General features: G+C 40.9%; 1 protein-coding gene across 1 annotated transcript in view; it reads left to right on the top strand.

Moving 5' to 3' along the window:
- PLCL2 (phospholipase C like 2) overlaps positions 1-21546 on the top strand; it is a 202205-nt gene that overhangs the window by 157389 nt on the left and 23270 nt on the right. Inside the window, exon 5 of the mRNA XM_065876327.1 lies at positions 11401-11510. Coding sequence (XP_065732399.1) covers positions 11401-11510 — 110 coding nt within the window. The remainder of the gene's footprint in view (positions 1-11400; positions 11511-21546) is intronic.

The following is a 21546-nucleotide window of genomic DNA, read 5'->3' as shown; positions in this document are numbered from 1 at the left end:
CCACTTTTCACGCATCAGATCCAAACGTTCATATCAAAGACCCCAGAGTTCCGTCACACACAGATCATGACTGATGGGTGGGCATATAGGGGAGACTGGGAACTGTCACATTGTTAGGGGGTATAAATTGGGTCCACACCTAGGGAAGGCCACATGGCAGTGAATTTTGGAATTACGAATCATGTACACTTTGAACCAGTAATTCCTTTTTTTTTAGAGTTTATTCTAAAGATTTGATCACATATTTGGGGAAATACATGTGTATAGAGTTTTCTTTATAACACTGAGAACAGCCTAGATGTTACATCTAAGTGTTTAATAGGAGGGTCCTTGTTAAATATGATAGATCCATATGATGGGACATTATGCTACCCCTTCAAAAAGAATAAAGAAATATGTATGTGTATATGTTCACCTGCACAGACACACAGACTACATATATATACCTATATAAGGAAGATCTTATATACACATAAAGATAAAAAAACATATGTATATGTGTGTGTGTGTATGTATATATACATAGTTTAAAAAGGCAAGGCAAACAGTGTGTGCTATTTGCTCATGTGTTTTTTTTTTTTAATTAATTTATTATTTATCTTTGGCTGTGTTGGGTCTTTGTTGCTATGTGCTGGCTTTCTCTAGTTGCAGAGAGCTGGGGCTACTCTTCGTTGCGGTGCACGGGCTTCTCATTGCGGTGGCTTCTCTTATTGCAGAGCGTGGGCTCTAGAGTGCAGGCTCAGTAGTTGTGGCTCACGGGCTTAGTTGCTCTGCAGCATGTGGGATCTTCCCAGACCAGGGCTCGAACCTTTATCCCCTTCCTTGGCAGGCAGATTCTTAACCTCTGTGCCACCAGGGGAGTCCCTGCTCATGTGTTTTAAAAGGTGAGGCAGGAGGCTAGAGCCTTGAGAGATGCTGAGGGCACCGCTCTCTCAGGGAGGGGGTAACCGCGGTTGCCCAATGGGAGGGGCCAAGGAGGCTGGGTGATGGGGAGGGAAAGGTCGTTCTCCGTATACCAGTGTATACTTTTTAAATGTTGAGCCGTGCGACTATATTATCTGTTCAAAAATTAAAATAAGAGGCGTAAAAAGAAAGGGAGAGGTGGACAGGATTGCGTCCCGAGGGCCTCGTGTGTTTGGGTGATCGTGCCCAACTGGTAGAGGGGAAAGGACTGACTTCCGAGGGCCATCCAGACAAACGTGTCCTCCGTGTGGAAAGCTCATCTTTGAGTATAATTGGGGTGAAGAGGCCGTTTTGTTTCTCGACACACTGGAGTGAGGAGGGTCTGCTGTTTGTTCCTCGTCTGATCCCAGCCCAGGTGAGTCCCGTGGCCCGTGTTTAGAAGGGTGGCATGGTCACTGGATTCCACAGAGGATGCGAGGGATGCCCCTCCGTCTCACCCGGATTCCCCAGGTGGAGCGCTGGCGGAGGAAGGCCCGCCGCCCTCACGCAGTCCATTCACGAAGCATAATGCTGTGGGCGTGGCATCCTTCTGGGTTTTAAGGGTATATTTAAGAGACGTGGTTTATCTATTGCACCTCAGAAAGATAAATGGAATGGGATTAAACAGCTCAAAATCCATCTGAAAATAATTCGGCTTTTGCTAATGCCAAGATTGTTTGGGAAGAAGGCCTAGAGAGAGAGACTACCAACTGGAACTATATGAAACGTCATGAGGCATTTCTGCGTCTCCATGGAGATTATGGCGTCAGTGCCCACGTGCTGGAGGCACACCCGAACTTCAGACCCCTGCGGTTTGGAGGGCAGAGCGTATAGTTTACAAAGCCTGTATATTTTAACACGTTCTATATATACGTTTGTTGGAAAAAATTATCCATATTTTGTTCTCAAGGGACTTTGATGTTGGGACATGAGACCATATTATTTTGAGGTACTTGTAAAACTTGACAAATTGACCTCTTGAGTGAGATCCCAGGTAGACTTGTGTTATATGGAATTCCATCTTCCAGGAAATAGCTCACTGTACCTAACTTGGGAAATCTGAAATAAATTAAAATTATATATTTCTTTTGTCACCATTTGAAATATTCTACCCTATGATTTTGGTTTCTATTTTCAACACACATAGAAATATTTTTGCACTGGGTATGTTTGTGATTAAAGCGTTTTTTAGGGTAGCTAAGTAAATTTGCAGTTGAAAAAGTAATCTTTAGGTATATAAACTTAAGATCAATGTGTCTCTTATGGAGTATTTTTTAAAATTATACTTGCTTCTGAAAATTTTGAGCCGTGTGCTACATGGTACATTTTCGATTCAGATCATTTAGACTGGTATAGAAAATCCCATCCAGGATGTTTGAAAGGTCATCTGCTTCATGTATGGCATGAATAAATGCCGTTTGTTTCCATCGAAGAGGGAATGCTGTCATGTTTCCCCTTCCCTTCAAGGCAAAGCCTCTTCTTCCTATCTTAGTATTGTATGTATCATGTATTTAAAATTTTTTATTTTATTTTTATGGCTGTTTGGTTTTCATCTAGGTTTATCTGTGATGGGAGGCGGGAAACTTGATAGGACTGGAAATTTCTCTTTACTACATTCCATTATATGCAGTTGCACTAATGTTCTTAGCTAATGTAATTATGTATCATCTATACACTTCTTTATTAATGTTTTAAAACATGATAATCTGTCAGCACTACATTCCATCTTTTGTCATTAAGCTTTAAGCCCCTCAAAAACAAACCCTTTAAAATACTTAAGTTGCAGTGTTTTGAAACAATAATTGGAAAATTATGTGAAACAAGCACCTCCCTCTATAAAAAATCTGAGCTGTTTAAATTTTTGAGAGATGACATGGAAAGAAGCAATAAATTTCTAAAACATTGTTCTTTACATAAAAATCAAATAATATACTTTTGTGTGGCCATACCAATTTTTAAAATTTAACCCTGTGGCTTTAAGTGGAAAGGTCCACCGTGGGCCCAGGGCCTGGCCTTGTGTTTTGTTTGTGTGGCCTGTGCCTCTGTTCCCTTTAGAGCAGAATGAACTATACTCTCGCAGGAATCACTGACTATGGCCTTTCCATTTGCCCTTCCTCTGCTGTTTGATGACCTACTGTTTATTTCCCTGGTTCTCAAGTTCATTACCAGAAAGGAATTTGAGCATTCCAGAAGAGAATGGTATACATTCTTCTGGTTAACATTCCAGAAGAAAAATAACCCACAGCTCTTTTCTAGAAACACAAACTTGGGGTCACGGAGTCGGAGGAACCTAATTGTAGGGTCTTTGGCACAGAGCAGCCAAGGCACAAAGACAATCCGCTTGACGGAAGAGCAGACCCAGCAGGCCCAGCCAGGGCTGTGCTTGAGATGTGGTCGTTTGCTACTTTCTAGACTTTTCCCCCAAGCATGTTTCCAAGCATGTCATTGAATTTGTGTAATATGCCCACAGCCTCAAACTTTCATGCTTTTGAACATACCATATATATATATATATATATTTTTTTTTTTTTTTTTTTTTTTTCCGGTACGCGGGCCTCTCACTGTTGTGGCCTCTCCCGTTGCGGAGCACAGGCTCCGGACGCGCAGGCTCAGCGGCCATCGCTCACGGGCACAGCCGCTCCGCGGCATGTGGGATCCTCCAGGACCCGGGCACGAACCCATGTCCCCTGCATCGGCAGGCGGACTCCCAACCACTGTGCCACCAGGGAAGCCCCCCACCGTATATTTTGACTGTTAAATGATGTAGCACCGTGAAGTTGTATCACATCATGTTTTTCAAAAGACTGTTTACCTAGTTAGTATGGGTTTTCAAGTGAAATGTTCTAAAACTTAATGAAGATGTTAATTTCTTTGGCCAGAATTAGCTGTTATCTCTTGCCTCACTTACCGACATGGTCTGGCAACTGCAGTGTCTGCCCTTCTACCAGCTCAGGAGGAGCTGGTTTGGGTGGTTTTCCTGCATCTTCTTATCCTTTTAAGAACTGTAAAGGCTCCACTTAACAGCATTATTACAAGCCTGCCTGTGAGGGCGGCTTCTAGGCACTGCACCTGTGTAGACGGATGGTCCCCGTCCCAAAGTGCAGGGCCTGTCACCCTAAAGTATCAGCAACGTAGAGAGGCAGGCAAAAGACACATTGGTAACTGGTAAGCAAGGGACATGCCAAAAATCAGATAGTTACTTTGTGTAAGTACAAAGGGATGCTTGCCTGTCTGTGGAATCAATAGTGTACTTAGTAAGAAGGCGGGAAGCAGAACTAACCTCCCAAAGCTGCCCAGAGGTCCGTCACCACGAGCGACCAGGTCTTATTCCTGAGCAAAGTAATAGGAGGTGCAGGCGTCCTGAGGCCCAGCCTGCACCCCGAGGCCGCGGCTGAGCCGTGCTGGCTGCTCCTGGGCCCCGTCTGTGGGGGACAGGCACCCCCAGATCACCTTTCTTTAATCAGAGTTCAGCATTCTTGTCACTCCACTGAGCACACTCTGGCAGGAAATGATAAGAGCTCCCTTTCTTCCTTGTTATGTAAATTTTCAACATAACTGTTTACAATTTTATAATAGGGACAAGGGCAGTCAGCTCTCTCAGAGGAGGTGTTTATTCTCATCTTCTCTCTACTCACTAAGGAGAAAACACAGAATGGTTGTCCTCAAGTTTTCTGAAATTTCAGCTTTTCTGATTGGTTATTTATTTCTTAAGATTAATCTTTACATTACCAGTTGTTTGTAATCTATTCTGTAAAGTTTCACTTTGTAATACATCGTCCTTGCATTCCTACAGAATCTCCCTTTCATAGTATGAGTCCTCATACAAAAATCCTAATTTGCTACTGCACCTACAGAGCTTATTTTGGCATTGATTAAAAAAAGCAGAAATTGTACATGTTCTCACATCGTTGTAATGCTGTTGCCCTATTTGCTACTCTAAGGCCTGTACACTCAGCCATTGTATTCCAGAACAAAGTTATAAAGATTTCTTTCTGAAATGGTTGTCAGTGAGCAGATAATATAAGCACTAGTCCCCTTACCCTGGCTTTCTCCCCATGCTTCTAGAAGTCTGTAGCTTTTTACAGTGTTCAGCACATGTAAGTACTGGGTCTTAATGGGACTCAACACAGCAGATGGTCAAATGCCCTGTACATGGAGTTTGATCAATACATGTTATTGGCTGACCAATTAGTGTTATTACTTCAAGCATCAGAAATTACTTTCATTATCCAAAATGATGAGACCTTTTGCATCTCAGTGTTATGAATATTGACTACTGATTACAGAAATACAGAACTATTGTGAAAAATCCACTTGTTAAAGAAATCTGAGATAATAGTTCAGTTTTATCTCTTCAAGTAAATATTCCCGAGTGTTTCATATTGGAGTCCTTTTTTAAAAAAGGTGAAACTAGAAAGCATTAAAAAATAATCTTGTTCGAGATAGAATAATTTAGAAATAGATATTTGTATATGTGAGCTGGGCCAGTCATTTAAAGAAAAAATAAAGTAGAATCGTGACTGTCTTGCCCATGTCTGTCTGTCTTTCTCTTCTCTGGCTCCTAACCCCACCACCTTCAAACTGTAACTAAAGAACAAGAAATTTTAAAATGAAAACAACTTAGCTTCTTCGTGGGGGGCAGGGGAAGGAAGGTGGTAACTTAGTCTTAAAGTTTTTAGTTATCTGATTTTCACCATCTACTTTAAAACTCTGCTCTTCAGACAGATGGTTTGACTTACAGGCGGAGAAGAGATGCTGCTTCTAAGTTTCTTAATAAGATAAGGATGTTTTCACTGGGCTAATGTTTCTTTGCTGAAAATAATTTGGGAAATTGGGAGAACGTTACTTAACATCTAACCCAGACAGGTTCTTTGTATGCACCATTGATGTGAAGACCTCCTGTGACATGTTAGAATAGATTTCCTGGTAATTTAATATCAAGGGAATAATGCAGTTCACATCTTGGCATATAATCAGATTTCTTTGTTATATTTGGGCAGACCCAGTTCCATGGCATGATCTCATTCTCTCTCCCCTTGTATTCCCTTAGAACAGGGTCAGTGCCTGTCTGATACCCCTGCAGTGTTCTGCCTCACAGTGTAATTATTGGATACACACAACCATCCCAAGAGCTCATATATTTTTTTAAACATCTTTATTGGAGTATAATTGCTTTACAATGGTGTGTTAGTTTCTGCTAACATATACATATGTTCCCATATCTCTTCCCTCTTGCGTCTCCCTCCCACCCTATCCCACCCCTGTAGATGGTCACACAGCACCGAGCTGATCTCCCTGTGCTGTGCGGCTGCTTCCCACTAGCTATCTATTTTAGGTTTGGTAGTGTATATATGTCCATGCCTCACTCTCACTTTGTCACAGCTTACCCTTCCCCCTCCCCATATCCTCAAGTCCGTTCTCTAGTAGGTCTGTCTTTATTCCCATCTTGCCCCTAGGTTCTTCATGACATTTTTTTTTCTTAGATTCCATGTATATGTGTTAGCATACGGTATTTGTTTTTCTCTTTCTGACTTACTTCACTCTGTATAACAGACTCTAGGTCCATCCACCTTACTACGAATAACTCAATTTCATTTCTTTTTATGGCTGAGTAATATTCCATTGTATATATGTGCCACATCTTCTTTATCCATTCATCAAACACATGAAAGAATGCTCAACATCATTAATCATTAGAGAAATGCAAATCAAAGCTACAATGAGATATCATCTCACACCGGTCAGAATGGCCATCATCAAAAAATCTAGAAACAATAAATGTTGCAGAAGGTGTGGAGAAAAGGGAACACTCTTGCACTGTTGGTGGGAATGTAAATTGATACAGCCACTATGGAGAATAGTATGGAGGTTCCTTAAAAAACTACAAATAGTACTACCATATGACCCAGCAATCCCACTACTGGGCATATACCCTGAGAAAACCTTAATTCAAAAAGAGTCATGTACCAAAATGTTCATTGCAGCTTTATTTACAATAGCCAGGACATGGAACCAAGAGTTCATATTAAGGGCTGGGATTCTTGTTTAGAAATAATGCATGATAGTTGGGAAACCTTAGGCCACTGGGCTCAGACAAACCAATATTCAAGTTTTTCTTTACCATTTCCTCGGGAAAGTTCTATAGCCTCTTTCCAAGTTTCCTATATAGTAGGTGTAAAGCGCTTCCCTTGATCATGTCTTTGGCCCGGACTTTGCATATCACAGGGGAGCAGTGAAAAGTACAATCATGCTGTATAGATCAAGGTGAGAATCCTTTTTTTTTCTTAAAAATTAAATCAACATATACTACATATAAGTGGATTGGCGGAATGTTTGCAAAGATTAGTCTATAAGTTAATAATATGAAAAATTTTTAAAGAAACAGGTGTGTTATGTAGCAAACCAGACAGTGAAATAAATGGTAATGGGACTGATGGTCTTGACCACTTTTTAAAATGTGGGGTTTTATATTTTTAACGTAACTTTTCCATTTTTCAACTAATCACCTTTTTGTGCCTTTTTTTTTTGCGGTACGCGGGCCCCTCACTGTTGTGGCCTCTCCCATTGTGGAGCACAGGCCCCGGACGCGCAGACCCAGTGGCCATGGCCCACGGGCCCAGCCGCTCCGCGGCATGTGGGATCCTCCCGAACCAGGGCACGAACCCGCGTCCCCTGCATCGGTAGGCGGACTCCCAACCACCGTGCCACCAGGGAAGACCCTCTTTGTGCCCATTTTTAAAGAGCTTCATTAATAATACACTTTTCACTTGCCTGTGGACTTTTATTGGGCTATAGATATTTTAAGAGGGGGAGGATAAGGGGGAATTGTCTCACTTTTTCATAGACATGTAGAATATGAGGTTTTTAGACAGCTATACTTGTTTCCTTAAATGCTTCCGCATTTCATCATGGGACTTCCCTGGCCGTCCAGTGGTTAGAACTCTGCACTTTCACTGCCAAGGTTGTGGGTTCCATCCCTGGTCAGGGAACTAAGATCCTGCAAGCTGCGCGGTGTGACCAAAGGAAAAAAAAAAAGAGTTTCTCCATTTCATCCTAATCGGTATCATTTTTTATCATCTTGACTGTGTTTCTTCCCCGAGTCCTCAGTCCTTCTCAAGGCAGCCTCTGGCCCTGTGTTCTTCTGAACTTTCTGAAAGCTGCTTTCTTAAAATCTAGGACAGATATTTGTTTGAGCTCGGCATTCCCGCCTTCGGCTGTTCTGTGCTTGTGTTACCTGCAGGTTCTTACCTGTTGGTTGGAGTGAAGCCCCGCGGGGCAGTTCCGGTCACCGTCTCATCACCTTAGTGGTCAGATGGTCAGCAAGGCGAGTTAAGCTGACTGCCTCCAGTGGCGAGAGGCTCCCAAGCATACATCTGGGTGGTTGAAAAAGCCGCCAGTACTATTGTGTCACATCTTTGTGCCAGTATTGAGATTTGTAATAAGAAAGCGTCTCAAAAAGCCCGCTTCTGGTCAGGCAGCTGTATGGTGTGGTCCCATGATAATGTCGCAACCATTTCCCTTCTCACGCCCCTCGGAGGCCATACAACTCTATACCTTCTTGTTACACAGAGAGTTACTGCTTCACCTCTTCTCCTGTGTCTCTTCTCTTTCCCGTGTTCCAGTCTAGACGTCCATCCACTGAGCCTCAGTGATGCTTATAAGACCATAATGCTTCCTGACTATCCGAAATAGAAACATTATGAATATTAACGATTGATGTCCTGAAATCCAGATCGTGCTGAAGTATTAAAACTTAAGACCCATTGGGGTCCTACCATCGGGGCCTCATCTGGCCATGTTCTAGGAAGCGGGTCTGAGTCATCACGGCACACGCCAGGGAGTCTCTCAGACCGGATCAGGGAAACATTGTGTGTGTGTGTTTTACTCTAGCAGAAATCCTGGGTTTTAGAACATCATCGCCACCTACTCGTGGTTATTATTTTTTGTCTGTCTATTTTTCCCATCTGTTAAGCCAAGCACATCCAGGAAAGTCAGAACTAGATATGGGGGATGCAGCGCCCCCATGTGAGCCAGGCCACACAGCAGTGCGCTGGAGGGGGTTTAGTGACCAAGTTGGGGTGTTGGCAACAGAGAGGCTGAATTAAAGGAGAGTGGTCAGTGTAGTAGTTTCCTAGGCAATGTAATGAATTTTACTAATTACTGTTCTTTTTTGAAACCAGGGAGGTTCTTAAGCCTTAATAGCATGACAGGAATTAGGGCCATAGTTCCTATTAGGAGGGGAAAAAATAGAGAAGAAGGAAGACTAGATCGGCAGCTTACCGTATTTATCCTTTGTGTCAACTCTCCTTCACTGTTTAAAGACACTAAGGAATAAAGTTACTGTCAGTCACGATGTAAAGAGCTGCTCTGAAACGATGTTGCATAGAAAGGGAGTTAGAAATCGGGATGCCCAACTGAACAGTAAAAATGTACGAAAGAACGCCGGAAATGTCTTGTAAAAATTACAGCTGCTCCAACATTATTTGTAATAGCAAAAGATTGGAGACAATGTCCATCAGTGAGGACTGGTTAAATAAATGCTGGCTCATCCACACAATGTGGGAGCCTATGTAAGTGTTAGAAAAAGAGTGAAGAAGAGCTTGACACACTGGCGGGGAGTGATCTCCACTACGTAGTTACCTGAGGAGAAAAACCACGGTACAGAGCAGTGTGCGTGGTATGCTGGCTCTGTGCAAGAAAGGGAGGACTGTGGATATGTGAACACGTTCGCTTAGATTTTCAAGGAGAAACAAGGCAATAAAAGATAAATATAAAACTAAGAAAAATGCATAGGAGGAGGGAGGGGTCAGAGTAGAGGAGACCAGGAAGAAAGTAAGATTTACCTGAATGCACCCTGATATGTAGTTTGACTTTGGAATCATAAAACAAATTATACCCAAAAAAGCAAAATCACTTCCCGCCCGCCACATAGGGGCGGGGTGGGGGTGGGGAAAGGAAACAAATGAAGGGAGTGGTGGGTGGGGAAAGGAAACAAATGAAGGGGATTATACTTTAAGTGACATATCCACATAAAGAAAGAAATTACTCTGACAGACCTTAGAACACAATACTTCTTCTGTACATTCTCAATGAGATACTCTAAGGACAAAAAAAATGCAGAGTTTAAATTGTATTTAGCGGTCTTACTATTGGTTATGTTTGTGTGGTTAAGAATTAAGATTGTCTACCTAAGAGAAAAGAAATAAGCATAAGATTTTTTAAAATTATGTAAAATTCCTGTATATTTAAGTTTGAATTAGAAGTATGAGTAAGATCTTATTCTTCCCTTAAAAAAATACTCCGGGCTTCCCTGGTGGCGCAGTGGTTGAGAGTCCGCCTGCCGATGCAGGGGACACGGGTTCGTGCCCCGGTCCGGAAAGATCCCACATGCCGCGGAGTGGCTGGGCCCGTGAGCCATGGCCGCTGAGCCTGCGCGTCCGGAGCCTGTGCTCCACAACGGGAGAGGCCACAACAGTAAGAGTCCCGCGTACCGCAAAAAAAAAAAACAAAAAAACCCTCCATGTACCTGAGATCTGTTCAATATAAAGGCCTAGAAAACAGTGGAAACTCAGTAACAGTGCGCACTCCTAGCCCCCAGATTGTGGTCTTTAAACACCATTCCCCACTGTAAGAGTCCAGAGGTCCCTGGAGAAATGCCTGGTTCCACGTCTGTGATGAGAAATGTACTTGGTAGGTCTAGAACATCTTGTGCTGGAAAGCAAGGGACATATCAAAGACTATTTAGTGATTTCAGAAGAACCTAGGAACCCACCTGCGGGGTTCCCATTGGCCAGAGATGGGATAAGTGACTGCAGGTGAATATGAAAACTTTCCATGAGTTTTAATGATATTAAACCAGGAAAAGGACTGGCACGCCATTCGTGCCTTCAGGCTATTTTGAATGAGGATGGGGAATATGCATTGGTTATGTAAATTATTGAGAGTTAGAGTTCTTGGGCATTCTCCTCATCCCCTCCCCTCTACAGTAGGCTTGGGGTCTGACCTCAGATTGACTTTTACTGGGACAGGAGATACATTGCTTTGCACTCTTTTCATCCCTAATTGCCAACATCGTGTCCTTGGCAGAGCTGAAATCTGCCTCTGAGATTCCAAAGACCTGGATTCTGGTCCAGCTGTTCTGCTGCTCCCTCCACAGCCTCAGTGTCTCTGAACCTGGCTGAGCCTCAGACATCTCATCTCTAACATAAGAATGAGGACGATCACCTGTGCCCTGCAGCCCTTCCAATCCATGAGCACCCACCTCTAAGACGCCTTCTGCCTCACGGATGCCGTGAATTTGCAGTGTTTCCCCCATTGTTACATTCTTAAATAGGCACTTTATGAAATCTCAATGGAGGTTGGAATCGTTTCAGCTGTACCTAGAAAAGTAAATATTGCCGGCTCATTACCACAGATTGGGTGGGGAAGTAATATCCTTTGTCTTTCTGTTTCTTTCAGCCATGGAATTCCATGAACACTTGCACAGCATAGGCACCAAGGAAGGTCTGAAGGAACGCAAACTGCAAAAAGCTGTGGAGAGCTTTACCTGGAATATTACCATCTTAAAGGTATTTTCCGAGTTGTTTCTGATGCTGGTGATTTTGCATCCTTGTTCAGCATGTTTCTTCCTGTTAGTATACCATTTCCTGCACTGTCCATTACCAGCCACTTGAAGCTATGGCATGGTCACAAAAATCGAATGAGAACTCTGCTTTCTGGAGAGTCTGCTGTGGGCACAGTAGCTGGGCGGTGCAGCTCCGAGGGAGAACAGGGGACTCGAGCAGTTGGCACCTTGTGGATTCTGCCAAGAAGGGAAAGGATCTGCATTTCGTCCTTAAAGCATCGTAAAGTTCATAAATGCCAGTTGCTACATGTGAAATAGAAAGCACTGATTACAGAGGAATGACTGGGAATTTCAAGATTCTAGTTCTTCAGATTTCATTCAATGCTTTAAAGTATAATCACAGCCTTAATGTCAATATGATCCCAGGGAAAAAGCAGGATAGAATTGTGGGGGGCATAATCAAAAGAAATATGTAAAGGAATTGCTGTTTGAAAAAAATTTCCCTTCAAGGGAGAAACCATCTGTATCTGTTTGTTTATCTGCTTCCTTCTTTCTTTCTTTTCCTTTCTTTCTGTCTCTCTCTCCCTCCCTCCCTTCTTCCCTCCTTTCCTTCCATCTTCCTATCTCAGCATGACCATTTGAAAAAATTAACTTTTATTACTTTTATTATAAAAGTAATTTTTTCGTTATAGAAAATGTCAAAATAGCATAACCAAAGGTAAACATAGTCCCACCGTCCAGGGTCTTTTGCTGTACATTCTCCTAGTCTTTTTCTCTGTGGTATATATAATATGACATGATTTTAAAACTAATGTTATGTATGTGCCTTGGAACTTTTTTTGCATTTTGTCTCTCTGATCTTTTCTTTATCTCAGTGTTTGGGACCTTGAATAATAATAACACAGAAACATTATTTCACTCTGGGCCTTGGACAGCTCAATGTAAAATTACTCTCTGGTTCACCCTCCAAACTTTCTTCTCAGTTGAATTCAAAAGACATTATCACAGCTGCCTCTTAATTTCTCTGTTCCCCTTCAAGTTAAAAGATCCATCCTGCATCCCTAATTTTCAAAGTAACATATACTCATGTAAAAAAAATTTGGGAAATACATACATGTAGATGATAATAAACTACAATTTAGACAAAAAAAAAAAAAAAAAATCCCTCCTGCAGCTGACAAGGGTTTTCTGATTTAATTTAATGAAAAGTCACCCTTTCAGAGCTAGCCAACTTGCACTTTCTCATCTTAAACCCTTACTCATTTTTATAGTAAGTCATTTTCTAAACTTCTTCAAATACTTCCCTTCCTACACATGTACTTTTTTGCATCTCTGGATCGTCTGCTTAGTATTTAACTCTGATCATTTGCAGTTCAGTAAACAGCAGATAGAAAAATTTACCATGAAGAGGAATTTGGCTTTACAACTTGCTGACTCACTCCCAACCAGAGATGGGGTTGTACATTACCAATTTCCTGCAGACCTCAGGAAATGATTGCATCGTTGTCTATAGCCCTGTGATAGAAACAAATGCTCATTTGGCTTTTTTATTTTATTATAGGCAAAACAGACTCAGGGAGCCAATTTCTCATCTGTCAGCTATCCTTGCTACTCCATTCTGGTCCAGGAACCAGCAGCCTGGGCCTCACCTGGGAGCTTGTTCACAATGCAGACTCCCGGGCCCTGCCCCAGGCCTGCTGAGTCAGAATCTGCCTTTTTTACAAGATCCCGGGGGATTCTTACGCACATTACAGTTTGAGAAGTACTGGGCTAAGAACCCCTGAAAATGGGAGGCTGGCGCACATATTCATGAAAAACAGCTGACATAAAGTAATGGCTCAGGTTTTAGAAACATGAAATTGAACCAAACAGCTATGCTGAGGAGACTGTTTTCTTTTGAATTATGTCCAGGAGATAGAATTAGCACCTCAGACTTACGTACATATGGAAACAAACGTATAGAACAGGGTAATAGATCTTTTTAAAACCCCCAGGGTAGTATTTGCCGTAGCTGATGTTTGAGTATGGTAGAACCCAAGCGCTGAGTGGGGAAGAGTTGGAGAGGTCTGTGTGTCTTTTCTGTACAATAGGAGGGCTTTTCTCATTGCTGCATATTTCTCGGGTTTAAACTTTCTTTAGAAGAATCAGTGCCGGTGGAGTTTTAGACATGAGTTTGGGTCTGAGTTGAGCTCCCAGCCTTTTCCTGGCAGGAGGGGATGGGTCCCTTGAGTTCCCCTCACCACCCGTTCTTTGCACAGACCTTGGAGGGAGTCCAGCCCTCCAGGGCCCTGTGTGGTATGTAGTTGGCAGCGGGTGCCCTCATGGGGGCACAGAGGCTTGGGGAAGGTTCCAGACTTTCCCTCCAGACGTGCTGAGGGAGCCCCGGAGCTGTGAGGCCAGGTGTAAGAATTACCTGGGTGCTTAAAACATAGTCTCCTAAGCCCCACCACAGACCTCCTGGGTCAGCATCTCAGGGGTGGACGCAGGAATCTGGCTGTGTGACACGTTCCTCAGGGGATTCGCAGGCGCCCTAAAAAATTGAGTGCCACCACTCTAGAGTCAAATCAGAAGTGTCTTTCCTTCTGAATCACCCCACTCATGTGAACAACAAGGGAGGCAGGGTGACCAATCATCGCAGGATGAAGGACTTGCAGAGCCGGGGTGATGGGTCACCCCCAGAGCAGGCGCCCGGCCACAAACTCCTTTCGTCCAAGGATGTCCAGCCCAGTTTTCATGAGTCCTTGCTAGCTTTGTTTAGTTTTTTCAACTTTAAGAGTTGCTTTAAAATACAGAAATGAACGAAGGAGAAATGTCACCTCTGATTCCATATCCAGAATGACCCGCTGTTAACATCTTGGCATATTTACTTCCAGTCATTTTTTTCTTTGAATAAAAATCATTCATTTGTTTTTGTAAATATGTCTTCATTTTAAAGAACTTTTTTAATGTATAAAAGATAAGTTTTAAAATGACCTCAGATCCTCCCTCTGAGAAATAATTATTATTAAATGTAAGTGACCTTATTCCAGGAACCTTTTTATATGCATATGGATGGATGGATGGAGATACATGTTTTTGATCCTGAGTCATACTTTTTTCCCGTTTTTCACATCTTTGATATTGGTGTGTATCTTATAATGCATGGCATCTTTGCATTGTAGCCTAGTTAAATTGGAGTGATTTTCTTCCTTAGTGGTGTATAAAATAGTGGTATGTATGTCTCATAAGTACTAGTGTCTCAGTTATTATGAAATAAGGTGTATCAGTAGATAGAATCCTACTATAATTTCTCTATTTAATTTTTTTAAGTACTAAGTTTCACTTCACGTAATTTCACAGGAAAAAAGCAAACCATAAAGAAACTAAAGGAATTGCTGAACAATTTTTACCCTAGAGGTTTTTCTTTCCTATAAAATCCCTCTGAGGTTAAGAAAAGAGACTATGAAAAATGTTAATTGGAGTCATTTTGTTGGGTTTTTGAAAGCTATACATTTCAGTTATAAGCTTTGTTGGTTGCCCTTCTGCTATGAGAGATGAGTTAGCACTTTTTAATATTTCTGGGTGGGCAGCTAGGCATATTGTTATTTTTCCATTATCCAGGTTTAAACGTCACCAGACTGTAGTTCCCATGTTGCTTGCTCTAAGCTCAATATTTAAACTGGTTCGCTCTCACCACCAGTCCAAGAAATCGCCCATGCTTTTCTGTAGCCTGAGGGAATGGCGGAGAAGAGAGAAATCTCAGCTGGGGTCATAGACAGCCTTTGTTCGGATACTTAGACCCAGCTTTCTCAGAGTTTGTAAATGTCCTGTTCTAGGGTTTCTGCTCCATAACTGGGGAGAGGGTGTAATTCATTCCCGCAGGCTTCTGATTGCTTCTTTAATTCAGAAGCCAGCCCTCAAGACCTCACACTCATTAGATAGCACCATCCTCTCTTTTTTGATGAGCATTGTTGAGGTATAATTTACATAAAATAAAATCCACCAATTTTAACTGCACAGTTCAATGAATTTTGACAAATGTATATAATCATGCAACCTACCACAGTGATGATAGAGCATCATCCCTAGAAGTTCCCTTGTGCCCCTTCATAGTAAACTCCCCCACCTTGCTGATCTCTGGTCTGATTGCCATCTCTAGTTTCACGCATTCCAGAATGTCACATAAATGGAATCGTGTAGTAATAAACTTTGTGCCTGGCTTCTTGCATTTAGGATAATGCTTCTGAGATTCATCCAAGTTGATGTATGTTTCAGTAAGCTATTCCTTTTAATTGATGAATAGTATTCTATCCTATGGGTGTACCGTACTTCGTTTGTTCACTAGTTGATGGACATTTGGGTTGCTTCCAGGTTTTACCTATTAAGAATACAGCTGCAATGAACATTCACGTTCAAGTCTTTGTGTGAACGTATGTTTTTATTTTTCTTGGGTAAATACCTATGAGTGGAATTGCTCACATGGTAAGTGTATATCAGACTCTATAAGAAATTGCCAACTGCTTTACAAACTGCTTTATGAACTGTTCCATTGTGAATTGCCCCCAGCAGTGTTAGGAGAGTTCCAGTTACTCCACACCCTTGTCAATGTTTGTTATTATCAGTTTAGCAAGTCTAATCAGTGTATAGAGTTTGAGCATCTTTTTGTTGGGGTCTTTGTTTTTTTTAGATTTTTTCTAAAAAGATCATGACGGGCCTTAGTGTGGCTTTCTTTATGTTTTTCCTGCTTAGAGTCCTTTGAGGTTTTTCTATATATGGATTTACAGTTTTCAGCAAACTTGGAAATTTTTCAGCCATAGTTTCTTTAAATTTTTTTCTGTTTTACCCTTTCTCCCCTCTCCTTCTGTGACTCCATTTGTACATATGTACTGCTTGATACTATCCCATAAGTCACAGATGCACTGTTCATTTGTTTAGGCCTTTTTGCTGTTTTTTTTTTTTTTAAATAGTTTCTAGTGCTGCAAGCAATGCTAGTCTTCAAGTTTTCTAGTCTTCAAACAATACTGCTGTATGTTCTACAGCATCTAATCTGCCATTAATCCTGTCCGGTGGGGCTTTTATTTTGAATTTCCTGCTTCTCTTCTTTGTGCTCATGATATCCTCTCCCTCCCTTTGTGCTCATGGTACAATATCCTATTGTATATTTACAATAGCTGTTGTAGCCCTCCCTCCCTCTCCACCACTACCCTTGCAGCCGCTTTGCCTCCCTGAGCTCCAAAGAGGGGCTGTTGGGCTCTGGGAAGCTCTCCAGGCAATGAGCTGGACCTTGTGTCCATACCCCTTCTCCCAGGGCTCCCTGTCTTGCACTGTCTGAAAATCATTGCTTTATATATTTGTGTGTCAGCCCCATTCCTAACTTTTCCATCTCACCTCTTTCTTCCCACCCCCTGTCCCATCATCTCTTCTCCATCAAACAGAAGTAAAAGGAGAAAGACACTCAGTTTATATCTCTCCAGGTTGGTGGGCTGTTAGAATTTTCAGGACCTAAATGGGAAAAGAATTTGAAAAAGAATAGATATATGTATATGTATAACTGAATCACTTTGCTGTACACGTGAAACTAACAGCATTGTAAATCAACTGTACTTCAATATAAAATAAAAAATTAAAAAAAATCATTGCAGAACTTCCTTCCCATATTCCTGATGAAATGAGCAAAAAGAGTAAAACTGTCAAACACACACACACACACACACACACACAAATACACAAACACAAGCAGCCACCCCGCAAAGAAAAGGATATAACATAGTTTAATAAACTTCTAAAACTCACAGAATTCATACTGGCACTTCATAAAAATCCTGAACATTGGGGTACATGTATCCTCTTGAACCATGATTTTCTCCAGATATATGCCCAGGAGTGGGATTGCTTAATCATATGGTAGCTCTGTTTTTAGTTTCTTAAGGAACCTCCATACTCTTCTCCAGAGTGGCTGTACCAATTTATAGTCCCACCAACCCTGTAGGAGGGTTCCCTTTTCTCCAGCCCTGTAGGAGGGTTCCCTTTTCTCCACATCCTCTCCAACATTTATTGTTTATAGACTTTTTAAAAAATTTATTTATTTTATTTACTTATTTTTGGCTGAGTTGGGTCTTTGTTGCCACACACGGGCTTTCTCTAATTGTGGTGAGCAGGGACTACTCTTCGTTGTGGTGCGTGGGCTTCTCATTGCAGTGGCTTCTCTTGTTGCGGAGCACAGGCTCTAGGTGCATGGGCTTCAGTAGTTTTGGCACGCGGGCTCAGTAGTTGTGGCTCATGGGCTCTAGTATGCAGGCTCAGTAGTTGTGGCACACGGGCTTAGTTGCTCCGCGGCATATGGGATCTTCCCGGAGCAGGGCTCGAACCCATGTTCCCTACATTGGCAGGTGGATTCTTAACCAGTGCGCCACCAGGGAAGTTCCCTGTTTGTAGACTTTTTGATGATGGCCATTCTGACTGGTGTGAGGTGATACCTCATTGTAGTTTTGATTTGCATTTCTCTAAAAATTAAAAATGTTGAGCATCTTTTCATGTGCCTCGTGGCCACCTCTATGTCTTCTTTGGAGAAATGTCTATTTAGGTCTTCTGCCCATTTTTGATTGGGTTACTTTTTTGTTTGTTTGTTTTTTGCTATTGAGCTGCATGAGCTGCTTGTAAATTTTGGAAATTAAGCCCTTGTCAGCTGCATTGTTTGCAAATATTTTCTCCCATTCCATAGTTGTCTCTTGGGGTTTTTTTTCATTTTCTTTGCTGTGCAAAACCTTTTGAGTTTAATCAGTTCCCATTTGTTTATTTTTCTTTTTATTTCCATTACTCTAGAAGACAGATCGAAAAAGATATTGCTGCAGTTTATGTCCAAGAGTGTTGTGCCTATGTTTTTCTCTAAGAGTTTTACAGTATCTGGTCTTACATTTAGGTCATTAACCCATTTTGAGTTTATTTTTGTGTATAGTGTTAAAGAATATTCTAATTTCATTCTTTCACATGTAGCTGTCCAGTTTCCTCAGCACCATGTATTGAAGAGACTATCTTTTCTCCACTGTATATGCTTGCCTCCTTTATCATAGATTAGGTGACCATAAGTGCATGGGTTTATCTGTGGACTTTCTGTCCTGTTCCATTGATCTATATTTCTGTTGTTGTGCCAGTACCATACTGTTTTGATCACTGGAGCTTTGCAGTATAGTCTGATGTCAGGGAGCCTGATACTGCCAGCTCCATTTTTCTTTCTCAAGACTGCTTTGGCTATTCAGGATCTTTTGTGTCTCCATACAAATTCAAAAAATTGTTTTTGTTCTAGTTCTGTGAAAAATGCCATTGGTAATTTGACAGGGATTGCATTGAATCTGTAGATTGCTTTGGGTAGTATAGTCATTTTGACAATATTGATTCTTCCAATCCAAGAACATGGTATATCTTTCCATCTGGTTGTGTTATCTTTGATTTCTTTCATCAGTGTCTTATAGTTTTCAGAGTACAGGTCTTTTGCCTCCTTAGATAGGTTTATTCCTAGGTATTTTATTCTTTTTGATGTGACAGTAAATGGGATCGTTTCCTTAATTTCTCTTTCTGATCTTTTGTTGTTAGTGTATAGAAATGCAATAGATTTCTGTGTATTAATTTTGTATCCTGCAACTTTACCAAATTCATTGATGACCTCTGGTAGTTTTCTGGTAGCATCTTTAGGATTTTCTATGTACAGTATCATGTCATCTGCAAATAGTGACAGTTTAACTTCTTTTCCATTTTGGATTCCTTTTATTTCTTTTTCTTCTCTGCTTGCTGTGGCTAGAACTTCCAAAACTATGTTGAATAAAAGTGGTGAGAGTGGACATCCTTGTCTTGTTCCTGATCTTAGAGGAAATGCATCCAGGTTTTCACCATTAAGTATGATGTTAGCTGTAGGTTTGTCATATATGGCCTTAATCATGTTGAGGTAGGTTCCCTCTATGCCCACTTTCTGGAGAGTTTTTATCATAAATGGGTGTTGAATTTTGTCAAAAGCTTTTTCTGCATCTATTGAGATGATCGTATGGTTTTTATTCTTCAATTTGTTAATGTGGTGTATCACACTGATTGATTTGTGGATATTGAAGAATCCTTGCATCTTGGGATAAATCCCACTTGATCATGGTGCATGATTCTTTTAGTGTATTGTTGGATTCGATTTGCTAGTATTTTGTTGAGGATTTTTGTGTCCATGTTCTTCAGTGATACTGGCCTGTAATTTACTTTTCTTTTGTGGTATCTTTGTCTGGTTTTGGAATCAGTGTGATGGTGGCCTATAGAATGAGCTTGGGAGTGTTCCTTCCTCTGCAATTTTTTGGAATAGTTTGAAAGGATAGGTGTTAACTCTTCTCTAAATGTTTGATAGAATTCACCTGTGAAGCCATCTGGTCCTGGACTTTTGTTTGTTGGGAGTTTTTTAAATCACAGGTTCAATTTCAGTACTTATGATTGGTCTGCTCATATTTGCTGTTTCTTCCCGGTTCCGTGTTGGAAGATTATACCTTGCTAATAATAAGCATTTGTCCATTTCTTTGTGGTTGTCATATAGTTGTGTGTAGTAGTCTCTTATGATCCTTTGTATTTCTGTGGTGTCAGTTGTAACTTCTTTTTCACTGCTAATTTTATTGATTTGAGTCCTCCTGCTTTTTTTCTTCATGAATCTGGCTAAAGGTTTGTCAGTTTTGTTTATCTTTTCAAAGAATCAGCTTTTAGTTTCATTGACCTTATCTATTGATTTCTTCATCTCTATTTCATTCATTTCTGCTCTGGTCTTTATGGTTTCTTTCCTTCTGCTAACTTTGGGTTTTATTTGTTCTTCTTTCTCTAGTTGCATTAGTTGTAAAGTTAGGTTGTTTATTTGAGATTATTATGTTTCCTGAAGTAAGATTGTATGGCTATGAAGTTCCCTCTTAGAACTGATTTTGCTGCATCCCACAGGTTTTGGATCATCATGCTTTTGTTTTCATTTATCTCTCAGTATTTTTTTATTTCCTCTGATTTCTTCAGTGATCCACTGGTTGTTTAGTATTGATAGCATATTGTTTAGCCTCTACGTGTTTGTGTTTTTTACAGGCGTTTTCTTGTAGTTGATTTCTAATCTCGTAGTGTTGTGGTTGGAAAAGATGCTTGATATGATTTCAATTTTTAAAATTTACTGAGGCTCGCTTTGTGGCCCAGCACATGATCAATCCTGGAGAATGTTCCATGTGTACTTGAAAGGAATATATACTCTGTTACTTTTGGATAATGCACTAAAAATAGCAATTAAGTCCATCTGGTCTAATGTGTCATTTAAGACCTGTGTTTCCTTATTGATTTTCTGTCTGATGATCTGTCCACTGATGAAAGTGGGTTGTTAAAGTCCCCTACTATTATTGTGTTACTGTTAATTTCTCCTTTTATGGCTGTTAGCATTTGCCTTATATGTTGAGGTGCTTCTGCGTTGGGTGCATATATATTTACAATTCTTCCATATTCTTGTTGGATTGATCCCTTCATCATTATGCAGTGTCCTCCATTGTCTCTTGTAACAGTCTTTATTTTAAAGTCTATTTTTGTCTGATATGAATATTGCTACTGCTGCTTTCTTTTGATTTCCATTTGCATGGAATTCCTTTTCTGATCACCTCACTTTCAGTCTGTATGTGTCCCTAGGTCTGATGTGGGTCTCTTGTAGACAGCATATATACGGGTCTTGTTTTTGTATCCATTCAGCAAGTCTGTGTCTTTTGGTTGGAGCATTTAATCCATTTACATTTAAGGTAATTATTGATATGTATGTTCTTATCATCATTTTGTTAATTGTTTTGGATTTGTTTTTGTAGGTCTTTTTTCTGCCTGTCCTCTTTTGTTCTCTTCTCTTGTGATTTGATGACTAATTTTAGTGTTGTGTTTGGATTCCTTTTTCTTTTTTGTGTACCTATTGTAGATTTTCGGTTTGCAGTTCCCATGAGGTTTTGATATAGCAGTCTATATATAAACAAGATTGTTTTAAGTTGCTGGTCTTTTAATTTCAAATGCATTTCCAGTATCCTGCATTTGTACTCTCC

Source organism: Phocoena phocoena, chromosome 4, assembly GCF_963924675.1.
Source record: "Phocoena phocoena chromosome 4, mPhoPho1.1, whole genome shotgun sequence".
Lineage (NCBI taxonomy): Eukaryota > Metazoa > Chordata > Mammalia > Artiodactyla > Phocoenidae > Phocoena > Phocoena phocoena.
The sequence above is the reverse complement of the archived record's forward strand: the minus strand, read 5'-3'. Positions and strand labels throughout refer to the sequence as shown.